Below are 26,901 nucleotides of genomic sequence, written 5' to 3'. Positions count from 1 at the left end.
CTGTGTATTTAAAAAATATATGCTTTTTATTTTTAATTTCCACTGCATAACCCTGAAGGATATTTTGTAATGAATAGCACAGGACTCTACCCAAACCAATCAATAAACCTCCAAACTACTGCACTGACTTCAGAAGGGGATCAGGTTGCATCTCTGCCATCACTGCTGCCTATTCTATAGTGGGATCAGAACAAGTCCCCTTGCTGCTGGCTAGGCCAGGTCATTTGTACTAGGCCGTGATGCCTCCACGAAGGAACAGTGTGCCAAGGAGGCGGGAAAAGGAGGCTAGCTCATACACAGGCTGTGCACTGCGTCACTCACCAGCAGCATTGCCGCACAGCTCCCTTCCCCCTCCCAACATAACGGTGCTAACCTCTAACAGGTCATGTCCCCAGCATCTCTGGAGCCAGGGTCTCCAAAGCCAGGCCAACACCATTCAGCTGCCCCCTTAGGGACAAGGGCTCTGGTCGTGTCCTCCCTCCCCCCTCAATTGCTCTTCCCACACAGCTCTAAATAGAGTTTGTTTCGATGAACCAGTAAACAAATAAGACAAGAGGCCACTCATAGCGTGCTCAGGCTCCACAAGGTCTTGGCTCAGGACTCCACCTCCCTGTCCGTAAGGATCCAGCAGGCCCACTTCAGCATTGCCTTCGAGATCCTGCAAAAACAAAATGTGAGCCAGGGTGAGAAGGGACCCAGCTGGCAACGTTGTGTCAGGGAAGGGAGACTGGGGGCACATGAAGTTGTCTGCCCAGGCACACAGTTGGCTGCCCGGGCAGGGGACGCAGCGGGTCTCCGTTGTGCTGTGAGGGGTAAGTCAGAGTTCAAGGCCCAGCAAAGATGCAGGGGTCCCCAAGGGGACTGTATCCTGGGATGCAAATAGCAGTGTCCAGGCGCCACAGGGCCAGCAGCCCTAGGGCTAGCACAGCAGTAGCTAGCTGTGCCTGTTCTCCAGGCACAGCTGGCTTCACTCAGGGCTGTGGATGAGACATGGCTGAACAAGCCCATCATTGCACTGACCTGACAGATCTTATTCGCTCGCAGAGCTCAGGTGATGGGGCCTCATATATGTACTGGACCGGCCTCTCCTTCACATACTGCAGAAGGGAAGGGGACAGTGAACCTAGAGCTGGAGTTTGGCTTGCCTTCCCATGGATGATCAGCCACAAAAGCGACACCACACCTCCACACATCCCAAGACCTTGACAAGCAGAGAGAAAGTCAGGGGTCTCTCCCTCACTCAGTCCCAGGTCTTCCAATCTTACTTCACCTGGAGATGTGGCAGAGGCTCCAGGGGAGTGCTGATTTCCACCCAGCTAGGGCACATGCTCCCTCCCCAGCAAGAGCACATCCTCGCCCAGCACCCCACTGCCAGACCCTCTCTGGACCCTGCGTGTAGCAGCTCCGCTATGCCTCTTTGGGAGACAAGGAGGGCTGCCTCTGCTGGGGCCACCCAGTCTCCATTGACACCTGCTTTCAACTGCACAACCCCACCAGAGCCAGGCACTGTTACACAGAGACAAGGAGAGGCCACCAGCCACTTCATCTTTACCGGCTGCAGAGCTCCACGCTGCTCTAGCCTGGAGTCCAGACCACTCGCTGAGGATGCCTGCTCATCCTCCTCCTCGGGGGGTTCCTCTCCATGCTGCAGCCTGGTCTCCTCTCTTCTGCTCTTCTTTGCTTCCTGGGTGCTCAGAAACTCCAGCTTCCTGCTGGTGTCTCTCTCACTGCCCTGGGGGACACCACTGGAATGCTGCTTGTGCTGCAGTCCCCGGAGGGACCTACGCAGGTCAGGCAGTGCCTGGCTGTCTCCCACCAACAGCTTCCTCTTAGCACCCACAGACTTTCTGCTGCCACATGGGGCTTCTCCCCCCTGGGTCCTAGCATGAGCCAGGCCAACATTTGTCACGTCTGGAGGGAAAGCTGTGCCACTGGAGTCCGCCTGCTCTCTGTGAGGTGCCCCTTCAGTTAGGGATGCCAAACGGCTACTGGGCAGGACAGGAAAAGTTGGAGAGAGAGACAACTGGTCAGCCTGGGAGCACCCCAATACTTGTGGGCCTTGAGCAGCAGAGGGGGCTCTGCAGGCTGCCTCTGCAGCTGATGTTGCCAGAGACATGCCAGCCTCCACAGAGCTGGTACTGCCGTATGAGTGGAGCAGCGAGGGGGATGAAGTCTCCACTGGGGCATCCTGCAGCAAGCTCTCGGGAGAGTCCTGGCTAGATGGTTCCAGCAAGTCAGGGGTGTTGCTGTCAGCAGCCATGTTCAGTTGGGCCTCTGGTGCACGTGGAGAATCCTGATGAAGGGATTTCTCTGGTAAGAGAGAAAACACTGTCACACTGGGCAAGAAGGAAAGGGGCATACTGCTGGTACCACAGGGGAGCACAACCTGTCCTAACATGCGAGACTAGGGAGGTGGGCATCAGAGCTGACACAAGGCAGGCACAGAGAACCTAACACTGGAGATCTAAGGCAGGCATAGCATTATTTCCTGGCCAGGGGAAAGAAGTCCAGCATCAAAGAGGAGCTGTGTGTTCATCCAATGAGAGAAGAGGGGTTGCCTGCTCCCAGTGAGACACACTGCACCCTGCACAGTGCAGGGACTCACCTTCTGAGGAGGTCAAAGTCAAGGACATCGAAGGAAGCCTGTCCCAGGGGTTTTCTAGAGATGCCTCTGAGCTCTGTGACAATGCTGTTGACTCCACAGCTGCAAAAACAAGTCAGGGAACTGATTTTGATGAACTGCAGAGCCAGGAAAGCTGCTGTCCACTCCCATCCCAACCCTGCCTTCCACTTCCAACCTTGCGATGGCTACAAAGAACTGTGTGCAGGGTCTCAGACAGAGAGACGGTGCTCAAGGGAGGCTCTGAAACTTCTTTCCAGCCAAAACTGGGGTGCTAGAGGTTACCACTGCCCTGGGTTGCCCATTCCCATCAGCCTCATTTCAGCCAGGTTCCTTCTAAGACTTCAGCCAGCCCCTCTACCAGGCAGAGGGGAGCCAGACACTGCATAGAGTGCAGGCAGGCAGGACAAAGATCTCCCTTTGCACCCTTTCTTTGGTGGGACTACCAGAGAGACTGGCCATCTCACTGCCAAGGCAGGCAGAGGCAGAGCCAGCTGGCTGTGTTGGGGCACCACTGCATCATGCTCACAGAGCCCACAACTCCCAGTAAGAGGTGAACAGGACTGCCATCCTTCTGCACCCTGGTACATGAGAAACCCTGTAGAAGCTGCTCAGGGCAAATGCCCTGCAAACCTGGTCCCCATGAGGGACATGCAGGGACAGAGTTGCCACCACAAGCATACATCTTTCCTGGTGTCAGCCTGGATCAGATCTTGCACTGTTCAGAGCAGCAGTTCCTCCCCTCGGCTCCTCTTGCGCACAGAGCTCTTGCAGGTGCTTCTGCAGCAAAGCTTGTGCCCAACCAGGATGGGGTGACACAGGCCTGGCCCAGGGCAGAAATATCGACAGCCAAAGCTGTGTCAGTGCAGAGTCCATGCTCCAACAGGTGACTCGATCAAAGGCCAAACACCACAGGAATGAGCACTCCCCTTGGGTCACAGCAGTCAGGCCATTCCAGCCTCTCCACCACCAACAAGCAGTGCCCCAAGAAACCTGCTACCTCCTCTCCAAGGCACTTGGCATTTGTTGTAGATGACTGCAGGAAAGTGTTCCCAGCACAGCAGATAGATGCCGCTCAGCAAGAAGACAGCAGGAATGGGACTGTTGCCTGCCTGCTCAATGCAAAGCTACAAGTGCCTGGTCTCCCAGAGACCCACCTCTGCAGGTACTTACTCCTCTGCTTAATGCAGGAAGAAAATGGGCTGAGTAAACTTCAGAGAAAAATACTAAGAGTCTGGACTGGAGCTGCAAGTCCTGCTACTCACGGCTGATTTGGGATACGGCACTCTGGTCACCTGGCACCATCCTGTCGTCACTGCTCTTCCCAGGAGTCATTTCACACACATCTGCAATGATAGGGGCACTACTGGTCACACCCCAGCACACTGCACAGCCAGAGCAAATGAAGCCCTCTCCCCATCCCAGAGAGGCCCAGGTGGCCTAGAGGAATTTCAGCACCTCAGAAGTATAGGAACTAAGATGTCAAAAAGGCAATGTGCCAAGCAGGCTCATGACCTACACACCTCGCAGAACGAACAAAAACCTCTCAGGATGCTCTGCAATCTGAGGGCCTGAAGCTGTTAAAATTTCAGCTTCTAGGTGTCCAAGTGTTGTGCTCAGTCCATAACCATGTTAAAGTCCCCTATTTCACAAGCTTGGGCTCTGAACTGCCCACCTGCAACCTTCCAGGTGAAGCCCTAGCACTGACCTGCCTTGGAGGCATTGCAAACTGCCTCCTCTTCAGGAGGGATCACCAGGATGCTGGCCGGGACCATGAAGACATCCTCGCTTGGCTGAAATGAGAAGCATTACTTGGCTTCTGCTGTGTAGTCTCACCCTAGCAGCAGGAGCTCACCCAAAGCCGGCAGCTGAATATGCATTTCTCTCCCCAACAAACCTCCAGCTCTGCCCATTGCTCTTCCCCTTCCTTCTCCCACCCACCCCCAGAGCAGCCTATCTCCACAAGGTGGCACAGCCCTGTCTCAGTCACAGACACAGCTACAGGTCAGACTCGTTCACAGCAGCCCAGACTGACCTCTTTCTTGCGTTCTGCCTCCCACTGGGTCACAAAAAGTTCGACCTTCTCTGCTGCTGGCAGCTCTTTGGGCATCTGTAAATCCAAGCATTCCTCAGCATTTTGCTTCAAAACCTCAAGCTGGTTCTGCCCTATCACATCAATCAGCTGAGAGATGGATGGCTCTGGAGCAAGAACAACACAGGCATGTTAGCATGAAAGACGCCTTAATTCAGGCATGTGCCCTAAGCAGCCCCACTTGCAGATGCTTTTACTTTCCAGCACATGACTGTCACATGCATTGAAACCCAGGGAAACACATAAAACTCAGCATTTCCTCTGCTTAGCAACACTGCCTTTCAACACTGCTCTGAGCCTCTTTCTCTCCTTACCAAGAGAAATACAGCCACAGAGCAAAGCATCCCTGAAGTAACTAAGGTTCCCAGACGCTGGGGCAAGAGGCAACAGACACACTGCTGTTCCCCGCTATCCCGGTGACCGAGGGCAGATCCACCCCAGTCTCTGCGGCGAAAGCATGCTTGGGGCTTCTCACAGAACCAGGGCTGGCCAGGCTGGGTCAGGCATGGCACCCTGTCCAACTTCAGGACCCCATCATTCAGTTCATCTGTGAAAGGGGTCACTCGGAGATGTTTGTGCTGCACCTGCCTAACACAGACTAAGCTCAGAAGAGCCAGACCAAGCTCAGAAGAGCCATGAGTCCCCCACTCTGTTCACCCCCAGATAGCCACAGCATTACATGCTCCTCCACAACCCTTTACCTGAGCTGGGGTCACTCTTCAGAGACAGACTCCTCCTGTAATGATCGAGGAGAGAAAGCCGGGTTAGGGCCAAGGCACATGCCAGCCAGTAGCCCTCCGCAGCTGCCAGTACAGAACTTTACAAACCAAGCACCCTGTCCTGGAAGAAGCAGCTTGTGGAACTAGTGGATTCCCCACTGGGGTCCAGATCCAGCCACTGGGCTCCTCTCAGTATCCCAATATCACCCGTCAGGGAGCCTTGTTCCTGGAGACAGGCCTATGGGGAACCTTCCAGGTCTCCAGAGCTGGGGCTCCTTGGGAGATGCAGGAGTGAAGAACAAGCTATGCAAGGCTTTTGCTCAGCCTCACTCAATTAAGTGCCTTGCTTTGCACTTTCTACTAAGTTCTGTCACATCCTGGGGCAAGGAGTCACACAGATTAATCTGGAGCTGCCATAATACGTGGCTGCCCTCCCTAGCCAGTGCTAGCGATGTACAGAGCCTGCGTGCATCTAATCAAGGATGGTGTCCGGATATATTCCCCAGCAATCACCAGCCCTGTACTTACAGCCACAGCTCCTTTATCTTCCGTAGCACCGAGGGCTCCTGGTTCCTGGAATGACAGAGGGACCAGTTACTGATCCAGCATTTCCTCCAATGCACACACTCCTTCAAAGCTTGCCACACAGAGAAATCCTCTTTCAAAGGGTGGAAGATCTCCACCACACTCAGGTCATACTGGCAGAGCTTCCAGCCTGGTACTACCAATGCACACTATTGTGCTGAGGACTCCCAGCCTCAGCACTATGGGGCAGATGCTGTCAGCATAGCTCCAGGAAGAGGAGGGAGCCCACAAAACAGAGTCCCCCAGCCCACACCTGGGGACGTACCCATCTGACGACTCCAACCTCTGCCTTTCCATGGGCAGCACAATGAACTGCTGGGCAGTGAGAAAAAATTCGCAGTCTTCCTGTGGGGCAAAGGGAGACCATAAGGCACAGGTGAGTGGTTTCCCCACCCCCAGGGCTAGTGAGCACACATGAACCCACCCAAGCACCACCAGCAACCCTCCAGCCTCAGTGAGGGACACCCACAAGGAACAGGTCATCCCCTCCCCTTCAAGAGGGGGTTTTGGACCCTCCTGGGTCAGTTCACAGCTCTTTCAGTGTCAAGAGGGTTTAATCTGCTGCTCTGGCTCCCCAAAGACCCCATCAGTAGAAAGTCTGAACACAGCAATCATGGACACCAAGTAGGAGCAGACCAAGGACTAGCACCCAGCTCCAACAGGCAGCAGCAGACCCTCCAAAAGCCACCAGCCTGAGGCCAGAAGGGCACTCTGGAACTGTGCAAGGGGAGAGCAGGGAGCTCTCTGCCATGAGCAAGTGGCACAGGCCTCCTCTGGGCATGGAGCTGGTAGCTGCAGAACAGCAAGAGGCAGCAGCAGGATGGCCAGGGAGACGAGGCTTCTGCTGACCCTAGAGGAGGTATGCCATGCCCCCAGGAAAGGCTCATGCCACCCCCTGCCCTGTCATCCAGCACCCAGGACAGGCTGCCTTCACTGCCACAGACCCTTCCAGGAGCTGAAGACCAAAGACCTGTTGGGGTGAAAGGGTTTCCAGCAGCATGAGAGGAGCTAAGCAAGCCCTCATTTGACTCTGGCCCCTTGATACAGCCCCATCAGTGCCTCAAAGCATAAAAGCATGCAGGAAGCAAGGCAAGGTCAGGGAACAAGTCACCTTCACTCATCAGAGAACAACAGAGCCTTACCAGTCTGGCCTCCTCCCGGAAACACACTGTGTACTTCTGCAAGACGATAATTCTGCAAATAAGGCTGGAAAGCCTGAGCTGCATGTGGGAACTAGGAAAAGAGCAGAGCAGGACCATCTTGGAGAGATGAAGAAAGGAGTCACCCAGAGACATAGCATAGCTCCCCTTTCAGCTACTCCAACCACACAGGGGCGCACTGGAACACGCCTCAGAATGAGCGTCAGGGACTGAACACAGCACAATGCTGAGAGCTGCTTTTTATCCCTGGCTCAGCACTAGCAACTAGCCAGTCACTACTACCAGCTGGAAAACAGGGAGGTTATGTCCAAATGGGGAAACTGAGGTAAGCTGCTAGCACTGAAGGAGCAGGTGGCTGAGTCAGGATTAAGCCTCTATGCCAGGCTTCGATACCTGTTTTTCGATCTCTAGACTTAGCCCCAAACACACAATATGGCATGTAGAAAGAGCAGCAAGGCATCCACTCGGTACTCCACAGCTAGCAAGAGCCAGAATCAGCCACTGCTCCAAGCAGCAACACCAGAGGCGGAACACAAAATCCTGCAACTGGGGACATGGCCAAGTAGTGTACATTTCCCAGTTCAGGACAATACATCCCCTCCTGTCCCTGAGACCCTAGCTACTGCTATTTCTCCTCTACCAACAAATAACAACCCCCTTAGCAGAGAGCCATTTAATTGCGAGTAAGAAAACATTACAGGTGTATCCAAGGCATTTTCCTTCTGTTTTTCCTACTGGGTCAATTTGTAAGCTTTCCCCTTTCCTCCAAGCAAACATACAAACAATTCTTTTTATGAAAGACTGATGGGGAAGACATGCCAACCACAGACTAGGCAGCAAAGTGTGCAAATATCCAATAATTGGCTAGCTTTTGCCTCCCTAAATTAAAGCCTGTCAGGCCACCATGGTTAATGCTCTAACTCCTTTCACAAAGGCCATAGGCTCTTTAAACATTTCTAACGATGTCTGCGTGGCATCTCAATTTCTTCCATCACACCCCTGTACATCCTAGTTGGCCATGACTGGAGTACTGAGTGCCAGTGTTCCTGCCTGCTTCTTCTAGCAGCAGCTGGCTCTTCCACACAGACTTCCCACCCTGCCATTGATTTAGCTTAACAGAACCTGAAACAAGGCCAGCCAGGAGCCCCACTAGCAGCTGTGGTGAGCAGCTGTCCCAGCCACAGCCAAGTCAAGATGGAACCCACTTTTCTTCGGCCTGCAGAGCTTCTGAAGTAATGACCACGCGGATGTAGTAGGACCCATCTGAGACCTGCAGGACGGCATCTCGGAGCACCCCGGCTTGGCCTGGAGTGCTCGGGTCACTCAAAACCTATCAAAAGATTGAGGAGAAAATAAAAAAATAAAAATAAAAGTCTCATTCACAGTGTTCCCAGTGAACAGAGAGAGTACACCATGCTTAGTCAGGAGCCTAGACTCTTAGAAGACGAGGTCACCATTAAGCTAGAGGGTAAAGCTCACCCCAAGGCTCAGGGGTCCTGTATGTGCCCATACCTCTTGTCTGGACCAAGCAGACTCAGCACTACAATGAAATTGGGGACATATCACATTTGTGGTAGCATTGCTGGGGACAGCAATCAAAGGCAAGGTGGGGGAGAAACCACAACAAAGCATTTTTTTGTCCAAGTCAGCTGCAGGAAAGAAGGCAAAGCAGTCTGGGCAGGCTTAGGACACATGCTCTAATGAAGCAGAGGGAGACACAGAACTGCACTAACTAGCAGAGTTATTAAAGTCATTCCCTTCCCTTGAATAAAGTTCCTGGTATACCAACCCTGAGCCAGTACTAAGCCAACTTCACGCTGTGACAAAGCGACCCTTGGGGGAAACATCGGCCTGCCCTGCCAAGTTCTACATCTACATGCTGAGCAGGCCAGGAGTTGTGGATTAGCCCCAGTCTGCCCTAGTCCATGCTCCCAACTGGGAGTGAGCCAAAAAGCGGGGAACAGTAATCTCACCACCCCCCATCTCAAACAGGATTGCAAACAGGACCTCAGAGTCTTCTCTCACTGTCATTTTTTCTCCCCATCTCATCTCTTCTTCCGTTTAAATCACAAATCTTTCTCCTTTTTCCTCCTGTTAGTAAGGAGCCATCTGAGCTGCCTCAAACACCTCTGTTTCCACAACAGACAGTAGAAGACTGACCTGAAAAAACAGCTGAAAACAATGGTTTCCACAGCAGGATCTCGCTACCAGTTTCCCAGGTCTCAGAGAGACCAACAAAACAGAGCACTGGAGCTGGGTTTCTCCAGTAGCCAGGTCAAAAGTACAACCAAGCACAAGATAGAAACTGCACGTCCCACCCTTGTTGGGTCTCATATCTATTTGTGCACCCAGTTGTTCCACAGCATCTTCATCTGACCATACCACAAAAGGGACCGTGAAGCATTATTCAGTTACATATTTTACACTTATGTAATTATCTTAACAATTAGCCCACAGCTAACAATAATTCAGCCCTCCACAATGCTTGCTCTGAGACAGAGAAAATGCTGCTGGGTTACAAAGAGACAAAGGGGCTAAGGAGAGTGTCACAGCTCCAAACAGCACGTGAAAGGAGTCAGCAAGCACAGCAGCACTGTCTCAGCTCAGTTGTTTTTCCTCCTTCTTCCTTTTATTCAATCCATTGGGCCTCAAATAGGCAAGAGTTCCCTTATTAAAGCTCTCTTCTGCCATGTTGGATAGGTCACTGTCCAAAGACTTAGTCAGCACTGCACATTGCTAAAGCTTTCCAGGAGCCAAGCAGGAGCAGGTTTTGTGACCTAGAGTCCCATGCCCTGAATCACAAAGCAAGAGGATCTCCCAGATCAGCCAGCATGCAGGAGAGGACTACCTATTTTGGTCTCACCAGGCCCTAGGCTCACCATCGGACAGGACAGATACTGCGACTCCAGACCATGTGACCATGAGGCAGCAGTGTGTTCTTGTGGCCAAGACAGCCAATAGTATCCTGGGCCGCATTAGGAAGAGCCTTGCCAGCAGGTGGAAGGAGGTGATCCTCCCCCTCCACTCAGCCCTGGTGAGGCCACACCTGGAGGACCGTGTCCAGTTCTGGGCTCCCCACTATAAGAGAGGCTTGGAGCTACTGGAGCGAGTCCAGCAAAGGGCTGCTAAGATGATGAAGGGCCTGGAGCATCATTCATAGGAGGGAAGGCTATGAGAGCTGGGCCTCTTCAGCCTGGAGAAGAGAAGACTGAGGGGGGATCTCATCAGTGTGTATAAATATCTGAAGGGAGGGTATCAAGAGGATGGAACCAGACCCTTTTCAGTGGTGCCCAGCGACAGGACGAGAGACAAATGGGCACAAACTGAAATACAAGAATTTCCATCTGAACATAAGGAAAAACTTCTTTACGGTGATGATGACAGAGACTGGAACAAATTGCCCAAAGAGGTTGTGGAGTCTCCATCCTCGGAGATATTCAGAAGGCATCTGGACATGATCCTGGGCAACATGCTGTAGGTGACCCTGCTTGAGCAGGGGGGTTGGACTAGCTGATCTCTAAGGGTCCCTTCCAACCTCAACCATTCTGAGATTCTGTGATACCCTCAGAACATCCTCTTCCTCAGCAGGTCCCACTTCTGCCTTATGCCACCCACTATCAGGCCCACTCATCCCAAATAATGTGGCAAAACAAAAGACAGGACACAGAGAAGAGGAAGGCAGACTGCAAGTGGGAGACTTGGAGGAAAGACAGGCTTTAGAGACTGCAGACTCTTTGCACAAGAGCATATCACACACACCAGAGGCACAAAAGTTAGCCAAAGCCACGAGAGTTGGCCAAAGCACAGTTACTCCACCTTAAAAAAAAAAAAAAAAAAAAAAAAAAAAAAAAAACGGAGACTTTGAGAAGGAGGAGTCACCTATCCAGAACCACTGAACTGGGAATTGTTGAATATTTTCAGGAATTCAGATTTCAAATGCTGCTTGTGTAAGTTAGGACAGTTCCCTTGGTACCTACCCGCAGCACCTGCCCTGCCAGGAGATTCTCATTGGTATCCAGCTGGTCATAATTCACCAAGAGATTTGCAATCCAAGGCTGCAAGACATAGACTTTAGAAGAAGACATGTTCTTGTTTTCATACACAAACCTGCAAAAGAAGAGATGAGGCATCAGATCTGAACAGCAGGATATGTAAAAATCTCCAGGGTCCAAGCAACAGCTTCACACACCAAGCCATGACACAACCCCGGGAGCTGACTCAAGTGCCCACTGACAGTGAAACGCACCCACTTCTCAGTGATGGCACCCTAAGCTAGGTCTGACTCATTAACTCTCAGGCTATTGGCACCAGTAGGAAGCCCTGCCCGGGAAAATGCATCACTGGAGGTACACAGATCCTACAGCATCCAGACATGCTGCAAAAAAGCAACATCCTGTCTGGCAGAAATTGAGCTGCAGGACTTCAGCAGGAGAAGCTTTGTGCTAGCTGGATCAGATCTTTTGCAAGTTTCCCACCAGATTCAGAATATTTTTTCTCCCCTTCGCGTAAGCTTTATTATCCTCCATCATCCTTCTCCTGTGCCCAGGACTTAACCATAACTCTTTTAACCACAGGGAGGGAAATAGGTCTCTCTTTGCTGCGCAACAGGGGCCTGCTGGGCACAGTCACTGCACCAAAGAACTATGTCTTGCCACAGCGCCCCAGGGACAGGCTGGACTCCAGGGACGCCTCAGAGAAAAGCCTGCCTGGCACAAAGCTCTCGGGATTCCCACTCTCCGGCGGGGACGCCCCCCGCAGCCGCTCGCCCCGGCGGGGGGGAACGCGGCGGCCCCACCCGGCGCAGGGCCAGGCCCCGAGCCCCCGCCTGGGAGCAGGGCCGGTGGCGCAGCTCACACGGACGCGGCGAAGCACCCAGGGGGCGCCCGGTCCCGAGCACCGCGGGGCCGGGCCTTGGGGCCTCCGGCACGGCACGGCACCCGCCGGCCGCCCCCCGCCCCAGGCCCGCAGCTCGCGGCAGCCCCCCGCGGCCGCGCTGCTCCTTCCTCGTCCCCGTCCTCTTCCTCGGCCGCGGCCCCTTGCCCAGCCCCACCTGGGCTCCGGAGCCTGGCGGGCCGCCGACGTGGCGTCCAGCCACTCCTGGCCGCCCTGCTCCTCCACGCCGGGCGCCGCCATGGTCGTAACCCGGAGCAGCAAAGAGAGCCGCCACCGCGACCCGGAAGCGGAAGCGGGGCCAGGCGGAGGCGGAGCCCTGCGAGGGTTGCGCGGCCTCCGCCGGGGGCGGCGCAGACGCGGTGGCGCTTCCGGTGGCGCTAGAGCTCAGGGTCGCCGCGTTGCCTCGGGGCTCCGAGCTTGTCCCTCACAGGGGCCCTGCCCCCTAGCCCGCCGGCATGTTTTTGGCAGGCATGCAGGCTTGCCCGCTGTTGTGTTGTTTTTCCTGTCGTTTGGCTTTCTGTCGTCAGTTCCCATGTACTTCTTCTAACGTGGTGCTCTGGCTGACAAATCGCGACTAAAGCACAACCTTGTTTTGGTGCGAGGAGGCCATTTCCTTTTGTCTCTCACGGCTTTTTGGCTCTAATAGCACCAAACGCTTACAAATTCTCCCTAGACATTCACCCACTGGAAAGTACGTTCTTCCAGCACTGGCTTTTGCACGGTTTGCTTTCTTTTGATGCATTAAATCCACTTATCTGCTCAAAACCTGCAGTCAGAAAGCAAAACCCTCCTGACTGGAAAGGTTTGGGATGAGACACGCACTGAAGGGATGGCAAACACCTTCCTCCAGCACGGGGCTTTACAAACCTTCTTTAATGAAGCATTACAAAAATATCATGAGCTCCTTTTTTTGGCCAAGCACTGACTTTTGGCTTTTGTTTCACAGCTGAAACACAAACTAAGGGTCCTTCATGGCACAGGAGGTCGGAAGGGGTCTCAGAAGATCTCCGGTCCAACCTCTTGCTCGGAGCAGGGTCAGTGCTGAATTAAGACCATGTAACTCATGGCTTGGTCTGGGTGACATCTTTTGATCCCTGATCTGGAGGCTGTACAGCATGCATGAAAGACCCCATTTGACATCTTCCATGTGAAATTATGATTGGTCCTTTCCAGAGGCAAGAGAAGAAGAGATTATTGATAAAAACTCCATTACCACACAGGCTTATGTTTTCCAGCAGTCATTATTCTAAAACTAGGGGACCTAGAGTAGAAAATGGTGATTGCTTTAAAAAAAAAAAAGAATTTACTGGGATCTTTGCATAAGGTAACACTCACATGAAGGATCAAATCTCTTGAACAGGACAATTGGTTACTGTCCAGATGGTGAAAGGAGTCTCCATTGCAAGGGTCTGTGCAGCAGTGTCTCCAGCTGCATCAGGTGAGACTCCCCACGCTTACAACCCAGCTGGTCTTACATGATCACTCCAGCACGTGCACAATCTGGTGCTATTGATTATTTTAAACTATGTACCAAACAACTCCTATCTTAACTATGTACAGAAGACTGTCCTACCTGACCATTTCTGCATCTCCAGGAAGTTTCTACTATTACAAAGTGTCTGCACAGTTTGGTCAGTTCTGCAGCACAAACCATCTGGGTGGCCTCTGGGATGCCCAGATCTCATCTCCCCAGGCTGTTAGTCTGCACATGAAGACATGCAGGTGTTACTTATCTGTTGGCTTAGGCACAACAGTACCTCCTGGGGGATCTTCAGGCCTGTCCCGAAGCTCCTATAACAACTAGTCAAATGTTTTCTTCTGAAGGTGGCTGGAAGATCAGTCCACCATCTCCACTCAAGTTGGTCCATTGCCTAACCACTGCAGAAGCAAGCTGGAAAGTACCTGGACCACCATGAGAATGGGTGACTACAGTGTGCACATGAGCACAGCCCCGATACTCAGCCACACCACAGCTATAGCTGTGGGGCAAACTTGAATTTCATCCTTCTATCACACTTATAACTTAAATTTCATAGCTTTTGTCACAGCAGACCCTTGGGAAGGGTTTTCTTCTGGGCAGCTGTGGAGGGTTTCCAAGCAGTTCTAGAGGGTTTCTAGGTTTTCCAGCCTGTTATGGTTGCTAAGGGCCACTTTCTTGTCCCAGATGCTCTGTCCTGGCCTGTGGCCTCGGTATTGCACAAGTTAAGACCAACAACTTGTGCTGCATGGGGTCAGAGAGCCCGTCATCACCTGTTTGACCTCGAGCAAGGAGAGGGACAGAGGTAGGAGGGTGGAGGTGGGAAGGGGTGTCTCCCTGCAGGAGCAGAGGTAGTTCTGGCCCCAAGAATAAGTGGGTCAGTTTTGGTGGACTGGAGAAGGGGAAGGGATGAAGGGATGGCAGCAGCAGAGTGATACCAGCCCAGTGTCTGCAGTGTCACTGAGTTAACCCTTGTCCTGCTGCAGCTCCAGGAACAGAGGCTGCTTTCCTGCTGACAACCTGGCAGGAACAAGGGCAGAGGACAGCATGGGTCAGAGGAGCTTGTGCAAAGGGCTTGGTAGTGGGCACCAGCCATGCAAACTTCCAGCCCAGGACATTCCTGCATGGGCAGGACACTCAGCTCCCTTTGTGTCACTCCTTGGCTTCAGGGAAAGCTGGATCCTGGACATGGACCATAGCCAAGAGACTGGAGAGAATTTCCTAGAAGCAAGGGCTGATGCAAGCCCTCAGGGGAAAATACGAGATTTTCTGAGTTGCAAAGGGCATCTGCACAGTCAGCATGATACTAGCCCAGAGGCAGGAGGAGCAGCATGGCAGGGCTCCGTGTCTGCTCCGCTCTGGTGACTGGGGCCAATCGGGGAATCGGCCTGGGCATTGTCAGGCAGCTCCTGCAGATGTCAAACCCTCCCAAGTGGGTCTATGCCACCTGCCGGAACCCCAAGGGAGAACGAGCGCAGGTGAGACTGGGCCAGGCTGAGATGGAGTTGGCTTTACTGGGGGATGGAAACGCAGGGCAGCACACGCTGCCAGGGCAGCATGTCAGGGCCGGAAGGGGATTTTTAAGGGTTCAAATGGGGAGCTGCAGCCTTACACCACGGCTGCCTGGGCACAGGGCAGCCCAGATGGCATGGCTGTGGGACAAACTGTGCATGGGGTGTGCAGAGGGGCCCAGGGCTCCTGGAGGACCGGCAGGGAGCTCCTGGCACAGCCTGGCACCCATCTCCTCAAGGGCTAGAGGAAAAGGGCTTGTGTCTGCAACAGAAGGTCAGAGGGCGAAGTAGTGGCACGTGATGTGTGCAGGAGGCACGGAACCCCATCTGACTGGAGCAGGGCATCAAGGGTAGGGTGCTGGGCATGGGGGAGTGAGGGGGCAGAGCAGGAGTGACAGTGGCTGTGCCTGGGACAGGCTGAGAGCTGCCCTCTGCCCAGGTGCCCCTGCCTCTCTGTGCCTATGTTGTCCCCTCTCTTGCAGGAGTTACAGCATTTGGCCTCCAAGCACCCCAGCCTGGTCATCATCCCGCTCGGTAGGTGCTCCTGGCTGTGCCCTGAGGGTGAGGGTCCCTTGCCCAAGCTCCCCTCCTTGCCTGGCAATGTCTTCTCCCACACACCCCAGCAGCCCAGCATGAGGAGGGAGCCATGCCGACAGACCCAGCATCTGGGGGGACACAGGCTCACTGCTGTCACTGCTGCCCACAGCCTGTCTCCAGTCGTGCTGGGACCCTGCCTTCCTGCCTGGCAGTGGCCCTGTGGCCCTGGACTCCTCTCTCCTCTGGGGCTGTTTCTCCCAGGTGCCCTGATTCCTGCCCCAGCACGTCCTTGAGGGCAGACGGGGCTCCCGTCTCTCGTCGTTGGTCGTGATGGGAGCCACGAAGGGGAAGCGGGCGCTTACCTCCCCTGTGTTGGCTCTGTAGAAGTCACCGACTCCAGCAGCATCCAGGCGGCTGCAGCTAGAGTTGGGGAGCATCTGAAGGACTCTGGGCTGAACCTCCTCCTCAACAATGCTGGGATTGCAAAGTTGAACTCACTTGATACCGAGACACTGGAGGACATGTCCCAGGTGTATGCCACCAACACGATTGGGCCCCTGCTGGTGAGCCAGGTGAGGACCCCCACCTGCAGCACCACAGCTCAGATGCACAGAATGTCCCTTCCCCCCATCTCCTGCTCCCAGAGCTAGGACGTCCCAGGCAGGTGGAGAGGGCCCAAGGAAAAGGCCTTGTTTCTCCCTGGGTCCCCGATGGGCTCTCACCCTGGCAGAGGGCCTGGTAATCTCCAGCTCAGATAATGAGTGCACGGAACCACAGGCCTGTTGCAAGGAGGAGGAACCTGGTGGTCTGAAGCAGTGGGAGCAGGAATCTGCTCACTGACTTGGTGCTGATGTGATGCACTGTGGAAGGAGCAGGTCCTCTCTCCTGAATTGCATTTGTGCAGGCCCTTCTTTCCTCTCCTTGCAGGCGTTCCTGCCCTTGCTGAAGAAGGCTGCCCTGGGGAGCCCAGGCTCTGAGCTGAGCTGCAGCAAGGCAGCCATCATCAACATATCCAGCTATGGGGGCTCCATTGGTTCTCCCTCTGGTTGGGATCTTATGCAAGCTGTCTCATACCGCTGCAGCAAGGTACTGCCACTTTGGGCACAAGCTTGCTTGCCTTCCCTTACCCCTGTTGAGAGGTCTGTACATGTTCCCTGCAGGAGGGGACCTTTCTCCTCCCCACCATGATCCTTATGGTGTCTCTCTGCAGGCTGCTCTGAACATGCTCACCAAGTGCCAGTCCTTGGGGTACCGGGAACACGGCATTCTCTGCGCTGCTCTCCACCCTGGCTGGGTGCAAACAGACATGGGATCCTCAGCTGGACACACGGTAGGAATTTCACTGGGGCAGGTCCATCAGGGCCCCTATGCTGGTTTCCTGGGGGAGGTAGTTGTTACCCCTAGACCTTCCTATCCTTCTTGACCTACCTACTGACAGGCAAGACCTCCCTGCTGGCTCCATCACCGCTGTGGGCAGCTCTCGCTACCCCAGGACTCTGCAGTGACTGCCAGCGCTGGGTGCCTGGTGTCCCCTATCACCTTGGTTCTCTGCTCAGTCCTTCTTCCTAGGGCTCTCTGCTTTCCATGTCCTCTTGAGCTGCTTCCTTCCTCTGGCTCAGGCTCCAGGGCAGGCCTTTGCCAGGCCTTAGGCACACAGCTGCATTCCTCCCTCTGCCCCTACAGCCCCCACTGACAGTGGATATGAGCGTACAGGGGATGCTGAATGTGCTCTCCACACTTTCTGAGAAGGACACCGGGACTTTCCTGGACTGGGAAGGGAAAGTAGTGCTCTGGTGAGACAACAGCCCAGCATCGTGCCAGGATCCTAGCAACAGGAGCCTTTGCTGCTGCATCAGGCTGTGCCCATGACCTCAATAAACGCGTTTCCTTAAACAGCAGTGCTGCTGGGTCCGTCTGTGACAGCAACAGGCTGTGTGTTGGGTGTGAACTTGCAGAGGGCAGCCCCCTTCCTGGGATGGACCCAATCCTTATCCTTGCATGTACCAGTGCCTGCAAGCCAGCTCTCCTGACTCACTGCTGTGCATGGGGACCCCCATGAGTGACAGCCTGTGGGTCCTGTGGGAGTGTAACTGGGCTGTGGAAACATCCTCTCCAGGAGGCAAGGGAGCTGGGGGCAGATGTTGCAGGCGGGTGCCTGTCTCTGAGGAGTTGGGTCACCCCAGGGGCTATGGGGCCCAGATGGGTGCTCAGGGAAGGCAGCACAGGGCTGACAAACACCCTGAGCAGCCGTAGGGCTCAGTTTCCCCCAGCTAGCTGTGCTGGTGGGCCACGTAGACACCACTCCAGCCTGGGATAGCTCAGTTGGGCTGGGGGGTCATGAGAACTCATGGGCCCTCTCCCCACGTGGGGCTGCAAAAGGGCTGTCCTACAGCAACCTTTGTCCCCCCTCCTGCACTCTCTCCCGTGGGGCTGGTGCCCACAAGGAACTCCTGGTCTTAGGCGGGACGCAAGGTACTTGTACAGCCAAGAGGCAACGCGTGGGGAGCTGGGCTCCAGGCTCAGCCAGATGCTACCATCCCGTGAGGGAGCTCGGGGTGGCATGTCCTGTCCCTTCCTGGTCACTCTGCGGATGCAGCTCACCCAGGACTTGGAGGCTGCTAGCTGAGGCGAGGGCTGGGGAACGGTGCCCATGGCATGCCCAGCTGGACAAGTCCCCTCCAGGGAACGGGGGAGCCATAGCCTGGGGACAGTGACCCCCAGCCCCTGGGAGGGCAGGAGGGAGGCTCAGCGCGTATGAGGCAGCCCGCTTCAGAGAGGGACTGAGCACAGGCCCCAGACATTGCTGGTGCCACACATACCGAGAGAGGGAAAGGGCTCCCAGCATGTCCTTGGGCTGAGGGGGGGCACCAGTTGTTTGGGCTGCAGATGTGTGGGGACATGACAGGTCAGCTGGATCCTCGCACTTCCCCTGGGGCCAGTGAGCCCAGCTTCATGGTGACAGCCTGGGGCCAACTGGGCCTGGCCCCATGGTGATAGCACACAGCCAACATGGCCTGGTCCACAGTGACAGCCCAGGGCTGACAAGGCCTGGCCCCATGGTGACAGCCTGGGGCCGACTGGATCTGGCCCCATGGTGACAGCATGGGGCTGACAGAGCCTGGCAACAGTCAGACCCCATGATGACAGCCCGGGGCTACTGGGGCCTGGCCCCCTCTCCTGCCTGCAGGCTCCATTGCTCCCCAGAGATGTCTGAGCAGAGAGACACTTCCAGCTGCTGTTTCTGGCCCCTGGCCTCCACTGGGAGGGCAGTGAGAGGCAGCCAGGTCCTGGCTGGGCCGGGAAGGGATGAGGGGCTGTGTGCCTGCCCCAAAGGGTGCTGCAAAGGGCTGCAGGCAGCAAGCTGGTATGGGAGCATGGGCAAGTGAAGGGCTGGCTGGGTACAGGCTCCTTCACAGGCATCGCTGCAGGGACAGGGCCTGGAGCCAGAGGTGATGGGGGATGCCCTGCCACGTGGCTGGGAGGGCCACTGCAGCGGGACTCATTGGGGGACAGACACCTGCTGCTGACAAACAGCAACCAGGATGGGGGAGCAGAAGCACACTGGCAAGGAGTTCCCACTCCCAGGCAGCTGCCTAAGGGGACAGGAGCAAGGAGCTGGGTCATCACAGCCGTAGGCCACCCAGCACAAGCCCCATACTGGCAAAAAGCTGTGGATGCAGAGTCGGAGGAGAGAGGTGTCAGCTCCCACCGTTTACAGAGGCAGGGGTACAGGGGCGCTGCAAGACTCTGCGCATGGGGTGGGAAAGAAGGGAGAGAGAAGCTGACTCCCATGTCTTTCCTGTCTCCCTGGCAGCCTGGGTCCAGCAAAAGATGAGCAGCAAAGCGTGGGCGCTGCAGCGGATAGGTGAGCCAGCAAGGGGGAGGCTGACAGGGACAGTGGACGTGGGGCTCCGGTGCTGCTGCAGCTCCTGGCTGGCAATCTATCACCAGGGCACGCTGTTTCCTTTCCAGTCGAGGAAGGCATCGGTGGTGTCCTGTGAGAGGCTGGCGAGCACGGTTAGGATGCCCCGTACACTGTGCTCCACCGTCAGAGGGGCCTGCAGAAGGGGACAAGGGTCAACATCACTGCTGTGGACCAAGACTGGCACAGAAAGCAGCAGGGTCTGACCAGACTGGAGGATGCACAGCCTGGAGAACTGCTGCTCCCTTTTCCCCTAGCTGTAGCAGGGCAGGATGGTTGTGGGAGCCTTTCTCCCACCTCTCTTATCGCTCTGCTCAGTGGGACAGGGGCTGGCTATCCATGCACCAGGCACACCACAGCTTGCTGCCTGCTTGCTGCTGGCTCTGCCCCAGGAGATTGTCCTGGCAGCTGGTGGCATCACACAACATCCCCTCTTGTGATACTCTTTCATCATGGTACCACATCTGCTGCCATGGCACAGCTACTGCCCTGTAATCACACCTGCAACTCTTCTGCCAAGGGCAGCGCATCTGTCATGGTATCTTGTCTGTCATGAAACACTTCTATCAAGGTAGCATGTACACTGCAATAGCAGATACAGCACGGTACCTCATCTATCATGGGGGTTTCTACAGTGGTGACATATCCATTACAATGGCACATCTGCCACAATACCTCACGTCTCATAGCAGAGCTCTGCTGGGGACTGCACATCTCTTGCAATAGCACATCTATCCTAGTGTCTCATCATCATGGCACATCCCCAGGCTATCATGATGCTCTTCTCCTGAGATGTATCAAATGGCACGTGTTCTGCAACTTCCCATCTGTCATGGCGTGCTGGCAGGAGGTACACTTGGTGTGGCCTTGGCAACAGCTGGAAGCCCTTGTGCTGGTTGCCCTGAGATGATCCGACTGATGTTGGTTCTCTGGGTGCCCTTTGTCATTTTCCCCACTTCCCTCCCTACTATTCCTTCCTGGATCCAGTGTTGGCAGGACTGCCACAGCCTGTGGTCCCCCTCCTTGCCCCACCTGAGCAGCTCCAGACCCTCCACTTCTGCATGCGCAGAGATGCAGACTTCAGAGCTGTTCCTAGGGCTTCAGGACCTAAGTGCCACTGCCCTCCCCAAGAGGTGGGGTTATGGCAGCACACAGAGCAATGGACAGACCCAGTCCTGCTGCCCCTTCCCTGCACAGCACAGTACCTTCTCTGTCCCCATGTCAGTCTTCACCCAGCCGGGATGGATCGCTGTACACAAGATCCCCTTGTCTTTGAGCTCCGCAGCCATGCACCTTGTCATCATGTTCTGTGCAGCCTGGAAGAGGCACCGCCGTGCCAGCATGACTCAGGGGAGTGGACAGATGCTGGGGTGCATGTAGGCAGGAGCAAGGGTATTTGCTAGCCAGGAGGTGTGTGGCCGGGAAATGGGACTTTACCCTGCAGTAAAGCATTGGCACAACCAGCCAAAAAGGCTCTGTCCCAGATGCTGCTGAACCCAGAGCTGGCAGTCTCTGTGCTTGCACTGGGAGAACCAGGCAGAGGCTGGATGTCCTGGGGCAGGTGTGTGTGTGGGTCCCATGGGCTCCCTTCTGTGGGCACTGTGCATGGGGGCCAGCAGAGCAGCCCCTGTACATCCTCTGGCACCTCGTCTTGTTGTTGGCATGGCACAGTACATGGGGGCCTCCAGCACCCCAAGGTGCAGGCCCAGGACATCACCTGACACCTCACCTCGCTAGAATGGTACAGGTACATGGGGGCCTCCTGCACCCTGAGATGCAGCCCCAGCACATCCCCTGGCACCTCACCTTGCTGGCACGGTATGGGTACATGGGGGCCTCCAGCACCCCAAGGCACAGCCCGATGGAGCCCACTTTGGTGGACACATTGATGATCGCGGCCCTGCTGCAGCTCAGGCCCTCCTTCCCCAGGCCCTTTGCCGCCTTCTCCAAGAGGGGCAGAAATTCCTGACACAAAGACACCAGTGCTCTGTTAATACATGACAAGCCTGAGTCTGAGGAATGCCCAGAAGGTCCCTGACCCAGACCACTGACGGGGAGATGGACAGACACCCTAGGCAGAAGGGCAGTGGATGGGGAGGACGCTCAAAGGATGGGCCGGGTCCCCTCGACTCTGGCATTTCCCAGGAAAGGACAGTGCCAGCACAGCCAGTCCAGGCCGGCAGGCAGGAGCTCCAGCTGGAGGGGAGCAAAGAAGCATGGGCAGTGCTGGGGCTGGACTGAGTTGCCTCTCCGCCTCCCTGCTCCTTAGGATGGGCAGAGGAGCCCTGCAGCCCATGGTCTCACTCCCCATCAGTCTGGCTCAATCCGGAGAGTGAGGACCTTTCCTGCTGAGGGTCTTGCATTTTCTGAGGGTCTTGCATTCCACCTGGAAATGACAATGGAAACAACCCCCCCTTGCCATGGAGAGCACATCCCCCAGGCAGGAGAAACCCAAAAAGGCCACATATACCTTGGTGACCTGGAGGGGCCCGATCACGTTGGTGGTGAATGCAGCTAGCATCTCCTGTGAATCCACGGATTGCAGCGTGGCATGCGAGCTGACGCCTGCGTTGTTGATGAGCAGGTTCAGGCCCTGGCCCTTCAGATGGGACTCCACAGCCTGCACCGCCCCTTGGATGCTGGGCAAGCTCACTGTGTCTGCCAGGGTAAAAAGGGATGTGGAGGAGAGCTCTGACAACTTCCACGGCTGTGGGAGCTGGGTACTGCCTGGCATCCTGCCCATTGCAGGGCAGCGGTCCCTGCCTCCCCACCGGTGCTACACTGCTCATCGGCTCCCTAACATAGCTTGCTTCTTCCCACCTCCAATTTGCAGCACCAGAATAACCCTGAATACCCCATCCCTCCCTTGTGTGACCTCAGAAAAATTTGCTGTGGTTGGAGTGGATCTTTTTAAACAAGTATTATCCAAAAGGGAAGGGTTGGTTTAAACAGATGAGAGTGCTAAACACATCAAATTGAGCAGCAGCTTTTCCTCGCTTATTGGTTTCGCCCAGAAGCCTGGGCTTCACAGACTTAGCTGGATTAGAGTTTACAACGCGTCCCTTGGGAGGAATCCCTTGAGAGAATGCCTTGCTGAGTTTATGGGTATAGCCTTACTGCTTGGATACTTTAACAAGACATATTTTCACTTCAAGTGGGATGATTTTTTAAAGTAAAGCAATTTTTTATGAATGTTCATTCTTTCATAGCCAATGTTTCAAACTGCTATCCAGCTCTTTTTTAATGATATAGGAGACTACTCTTAAGAGGAGCTTAACTACATTTGCTTTATATATTCAAGGAATTTATGACTGCACAGGGCTTATTTTATAACAGATTCTTGGTCCTTACACATTGAGGCTCCCAGATTTATTTCATATGTCATTGCCATTAGGAACCAACCCCAGCTGGATGTACATATTTCAATGATAGACATCATCTTTTGGGAAACAATATAACTATGCTCCAGAGTCCTTCCATACTGCACAGCAGCTATAGGGGCTGCTAACATCTGGTGGATAGATTCATTTTATCTTTGAATTACCTGAAGATACAGACACAGATCTGGTTGACATCTATTTTTCCTTTTTAGCAATCTGTGCTTAAACTGATCTTCCACAACACAATTTCCCATAGTTTCGCAGCTATTTCACTGGCCAAAGTTAGTATATACTCTTAAAATGTTTGTGAAATCCTTCATTCTGTGATTCTGTGAATTTGTTGTGGGCCTGCCCTATGTGAAATAAGCACCTATGGCAGCACAGGTGTTTATAAGATTATTGTTGCTGTTGCCTTATAAAACCAGTGGCTATTGCTCAACATTTGGCTTGAATTTTAAGTTGTTTGTGATTTTGAATTTTGAACTAGGCTTTCCTTTGTGCTGACGTATTTGGACCCAGCATGAGAGCTTGGACACATTCAGGTGCTGCTCAGCTTGGGACTGATTTTGCTGGAAGTCCAAATCCTTTCTCCAGCTGACTCATCCACACACTTGGTACAGTAGTATCAGCATCTTTGGTGTGTGCAGCCTGTCAGATACTAGATGTCCCTTTTATGCTGGCCAAGCTTTGGTGAACAGAGTAAGTTTGCTCTTTGCATCACATATTACCAGTTGGGTATCTCAGGTAATTTTAAAGATGCTGTCACTTATTACAAAGAAGACGTTCTACTTTTAGTATTCTAAGAGAGAGACTCACTACCTATTTTTAGTAAAGATTGGCTTCAGAAATGTCTTCTTTGCTAAGAAATGATAAACATTTACTTGAACTTTTCAGGTGATTTTTAACAAATAAATAGGTAGGTAGAAACTGATATGGTATTTGCATTTCCTTGATTCAGTTTCTTTATTATTCACTCTAAGGAAGTACTCTGGAAATGAGCTCTGGCTGCTTCTTATTTCAGTTATTACAGTGGTGAAAATTTTATTGCAAATGTTCCCTTAGCTGCCTGTTTTTATTTATTTATTTATTTATTTATTTATTTATTACCAACTCTTTTTAAAAACCCACACTCTGAAGCAGACCTTGCTCTCTTAGACACTATTGTCTGCCTCCCCAAGACTCATCTGCAGGAAACCACACTCCAGCACTCTCTGCATATTTAACACTTCACTCCAACTCCAACCTTCTCCAGGCACCTTACATCCTTGCCCGGCGCCCTGGGAGGTAAGTGCGCATAAATACCCTATCTTTGGACACATAAAGTGCTGTTCTGTCTTCTCTCCCTTTTCTACTCCAAGCCCTTGTGCTCTCCTTCTCCTGCTGCTCCCCAGTACTGCTGACAAAGGTCACCAAATCTGGCCAACTTCCAAAGGGATAGGAAAACTCCCAAGTCCAGGCTGCAAACATCCCAAACCAGACTGTGCCTGTGGGCCTGAGCATCAACCTGTGATACCAACACCAACAGAGGGCCAGATTTCCCATCTGCATCCTTTCAGCCTATTTCTTTTCCCTCTTTTTGCCAGTAGCAAAGGAAACGATGACCGTGGTCACTTCCAAACAGGCACCAAAACAATCCTTCTGCTTAGGAACTGTCCGGTAAGTTTGAATGCTGCACCCTGCCTTGCTTTGGTTTGTGAACCTATGTGTCACAGCCCAAAAAGCCAGGCAAACTCAGGCACTGCATTCAGTGTTTTGGGGAACTGATGTCATACCTTTCCCATAAAACTCACTTGGTCAAGCTGTCCAGACCCACCTCCACCTGCCTCTGAAGCTGGTTTGACTGCTTCCAGAGGACAGTGCTGCTTGGGGCGGGGGGAGCGGGCCCAGACATTCACGGATTCCTCCCTACCTGGCAGGGTTGGAGCTGTCTGGCTGCCAGCATTAAGGCAGGGTGTCTAACAAAGCTGTCCCCAGTCCCCAAGAAAAACAGAGACAGCGCCCAGTGCAGGGAAGAAGATTGCTCCATACCTAGCTGGACCAGTTTGATGCTGGGGTGCTGGGCAGCTAATTCTCTCAGGGCCTGGAAACGAAGTGATGGAGCAGGGGTTAGATGTCGCTTGTGATTGACAGCACGGCCAGGTCTCCCACATGCAGGACCACACATCCGTCCCATCCCAGCCCTCAGGTCAGCCACAGCCAGAGCCTGGCCAGGGTGGCTTTACACAGGCCAGGGAAGAATTTTGGCACATTCCCAGCAGACAGGGCAGTGCGGAGTTCCCCCAGCTGGCAGTGCCAGGTATGGAAGAAGTTTTGTTGTCCAGCTGAGAGGCTGGCAGGAGAACAGGTCCCCGCTGGACTCAGGCTCTCTTCTCTTCCCCAGCCACAGTGAGGTAATGACCAGCTGGGCAGGGAAGGGATTTCCATTGGCAAGGCCAGGAGTGAGCGTAAGGACGTGGGCATCCTGTGGGCAGAGCCTGGGTGCCCCTCCAGCTTCATCACATGTAGCTGGGTCGAGCACAGCCATAACCATGGGGCTGACCTGAGTCCTGATCGCTGGCCAGGGGGCTGGCAGCTCCCCAGAGACACGGTGGGAGTGTCACATGGGAGTGACCCAGCCAGCCTGCTCCAAGCTGGGAGCAGAGACCCTACAGAGACCTGGCAGGGCCATGGGGTCCGCGAATTCCCCCTCGCTCACCCAGCTTGGGGCCATCCCTGTGCCCTGCTCCCGCACTGACCTTCCCACTCGGTCCATCAGGTTCGCGGCAGGTGGCAAAGATGTGCTGGGGGGCCTGGGGGCTTGCGGCAAGCTGCCTCACCAGCTCCAGCCCAATGCCCCGGTTGGACCCCGTCACCAGGACGCTCTGAGCCAGCGCAGCCATCTTGCTGCGTACTGGGTGGTGACAAACAGGCTGCACCCAGCAGAATTTCTGTCTGCTCTGCATGAACAGGAGACCGGGAACAGCCCAGGGTGTGGCTCCGGGCTCCCGTGGGAATGGTGACAGTGCTGGCAGCAGCCCTGGCCCCTTGCCTGTCCCGGGTAGAGCTAGGGGCCCAGGGTGGGCCGGGAGCTCCCCAGCACTTTGGCATGGTGAACACGAGGCCACATGTCCCCTGCCTGGCAGCATTACCCAGTTTCCCAAGACTAGATTCCTTCCCTAAAGCCCCAGCTCCCGTAGTCGCTGTAATCATGGAAGAAGGGTCACCTCCATTCAGTGCTTGGAAGAATTCTTGAAACACAACCAGAAACCAGAAGAGAACTAAACAGGACTGAAATCTGGCTGGCATTTATTATACAATCTGGCAAGCTCAACTTTTACAAATGATCTCTCTCAGAGCACCCAGGAGCCAGCAGAGGAGGCCCCCAGCTCTCTGCAGGCTTGTCCTCCAGCTGTCAGGGCACCAAGCCTGCAGCCATCACCCTTCTCCCTGCTGGAGGACAACACAGGGAGGCTTATCAGACCAACACACCCCTGTTAAGCCAGGGCTCCTGCAGCCAAAACCAGCCCAGAGTCATGGATTTTGGGAAGGGAGAAGTGACTAACATGCTGAAAGAAACAAGGAACTGCCATATAAAAAGTCTCAACAGAACTGGCTGTGTTTAGCCCAATATTTGGGGCAACCTGAGCTTAAGATTGGGGAGGAAATAAGAAGAGGAAAGTAGTGGGGATGGGTCTGTCATGTCACATCTGGATGTGTCCAAGAGCATGTCTGCTGCCCAGCCTTGCTCAGCCCCTCAGAGGAGACAGAGCTGGTTATTCCTTGAGGATCTCAGTAGTTTCAGACCTAGCACTCACCAGAGAAATATTCTGGCTTCAGCCAGCAGCTGCTAAATGGTGGAGGGGCAGCAAAATTTGGAAAACATGCTTTCAGCTGACAGAGCATGGGAAGAAGAAGCAATGTTTCCTTCCATCTTGGTGGGTAGGCTATGGCCTCCATGAGAGAAGTAGGTGTGCTGGGTGTGCATTTGGGAGAATGGCTGGCATTAGACTCTGATCCACTGTAGAA

At 54.2% G+C, this 26,901-nt stretch overlaps 3 protein-coding genes across 7 annotated transcripts; 1 reads left to right on the top strand and 2 right to left on the bottom strand.

Annotated features, from left to right (window-relative positions):
- Nucleotides 1-3: 3 nt before the first annotated feature.
- ACD (ACD, shelterin complex subunit and telomerase recruitment factor) lies at nucleotides 4-12,351 on the bottom strand. Of its 5 annotated transcripts, XM_026080980.1 has the most exons (14): nucleotides 12,227-12,351; nucleotides 11,154-11,283; nucleotides 8,382-8,506; nucleotides 7,159-7,249; nucleotides 6,282-6,361; nucleotides 5,960-6,004; nucleotides 5,414-5,448; nucleotides 4,656-4,819; nucleotides 4,329-4,413; nucleotides 3,886-3,966; nucleotides 2,606-2,704; nucleotides 1,553-2,310; nucleotides 1,021-1,097; nucleotides 4-658 (listed from the first exon to the last, which is right to left on the bottom strand). In XM_026080980.1, the coding sequence occupies exons 1-14, from the start codon at nucleotides 12,307-12,309 to the stop codon at nucleotides 595-597; spliced, it is 1,917 nt and encodes a 638-aa protein (XP_025936765.1). In that variant the 5' UTR covers nucleotides 12,310-12,351; the 3' UTR covers nucleotides 4-594. The 5 variants fall into 5 exon arrangements, with proteins under 5 accessions (XP_025936765.1, XP_025936767.1, XP_025936768.1 ...); XM_026080981.1 differs by lacking the exons at nucleotides 4-658; nucleotides 1,021-1,097 and adding an exon at nucleotides 1,104-1,201; XM_026080982.1 differs by lacking the exons at nucleotides 8,382-8,506; nucleotides 11,154-11,283.
- Nucleotides 12,352-14,877: 2,526 nt separating this feature from the next.
- On the top strand, nucleotides 14,878-17,463 carry LOC112973299 (C-factor-like). The gene is made up of 6 exons (XM_026080990.1): nucleotides 14,878-15,024; nucleotides 15,540-15,591; nucleotides 15,979-16,166; nucleotides 16,522-16,680; nucleotides 16,805-16,924; nucleotides 17,278-17,463. The coding sequence occupies exons 1-6, from the start codon at nucleotides 14,878-14,880 to the stop codon at nucleotides 17,389-17,391; spliced, it is 780 nt and encodes a 259-aa protein (XP_025936775.1). The 3' UTR covers nucleotides 17,392-17,463.
- Nucleotides 17,464-19,538: 2,075 nt separating this feature from the next.
- LOC112973283 (uncharacterized oxidoreductase C663.09c-like) lies at nucleotides 19,539-25,775 on the bottom strand. The gene is made up of 6 exons (XM_026080951.1): nucleotides 25,632-25,775; nucleotides 24,925-24,976; nucleotides 24,806-24,824; nucleotides 21,987-22,155; nucleotides 21,323-21,481; nucleotides 19,539-19,652 (listed from the first exon to the last, which is right to left on the bottom strand). The coding sequence occupies exons 1-6, from the start codon at nucleotides 25,773-25,775 to the stop codon at nucleotides 19,539-19,541; spliced, it is 657 nt and encodes a 218-aa protein (XP_025936736.1).
- Nucleotides 25,776-26,901: the final 1,126 nt, after the last annotated feature.

The sequence above is a fragment of the Apteryx rowi genome, unplaced genomic scaffold (assembly GCF_003343035.1).
Source record: "Apteryx rowi isolate R43461 unplaced genomic scaffold, aptRow1 scaffold_531, whole genome shotgun sequence".
In the NCBI taxonomy this organism is placed as follows: Eukaryota; Metazoa; Chordata; class Aves; order Apterygiformes; family Apterygidae; genus Apteryx; species Apteryx rowi.
The sequence above is the reverse complement of the archived record's forward strand: the minus strand, read 5'-3'. Positions and strand labels throughout refer to the sequence as shown.

Excerpts from the sequence above, each read along its gene's own strand:
- LOC112973299 (XM_026080990.1), top strand. The coding sequence starts at position 14,878 with ATGGCAGGGCTCCGTGTCTGCTCCGCTCTGGTGACTGGGGCCAATCGG. Across the intron at positions 15,025-15,539 it reads CCAAGGGAGAACGAGCGCAG|GAGTTACAGCATTTGGCCTC; the intron begins GTGAGACTGGGC and ends CCTCTCTTGCAG. Across the intron at positions 15,592-15,978 it reads CCTGGTCATCATCCCGCTCG|AAGTCACCGACTCCAGCAGC; the intron begins GTAGGTGCTCCT and ends TTGGCTCTGTAG.
- LOC112973283 (XM_026080951.1), bottom strand. The coding sequence starts at position 25,775 with ATGGCTGCGCTGGCTCAGAGCGTCCTGGTGACGGGGTCCAACCGGGGC. Across the intron at positions 24,977-25,631 it reads CTGATGGACCGAGTGGGAAG|GCCCTGAGAGAATTAGCTGC; the intron begins GTCAGTGCGGGA and ends CTTCGTTTCCAG. Across the intron at positions 19,653-21,322 it reads ACCCATACCGTGCCAGCAAG|GCCCCTCTGACGGTGGAGCA; the intron begins GTGAGGTGCCAG and ends CCCCTTCTGCAG.
- ACD (XM_026080980.1), bottom strand. The coding sequence starts at position 12,309 with ATGGCGGCGCCCGGCGTGGAGGAGCAGGGCGGCCAGGAGTGGCTGGAC. Across the intron at positions 6,362-7,158 it reads TCCGGGAGGAGGCCAGACTG|GAAGACTGCGAATTTTTTCT; the intron begins GTAAGGCTCTGT and ends TTTGCCCCACAG. Across the intron at positions 3,967-4,328 it reads TTGCAATGCCTCCAAGGCAG|ATGTGTGTGAAATGACTCCT; the intron begins GTCAGTGCTAGG and ends CTATCATTGCAG.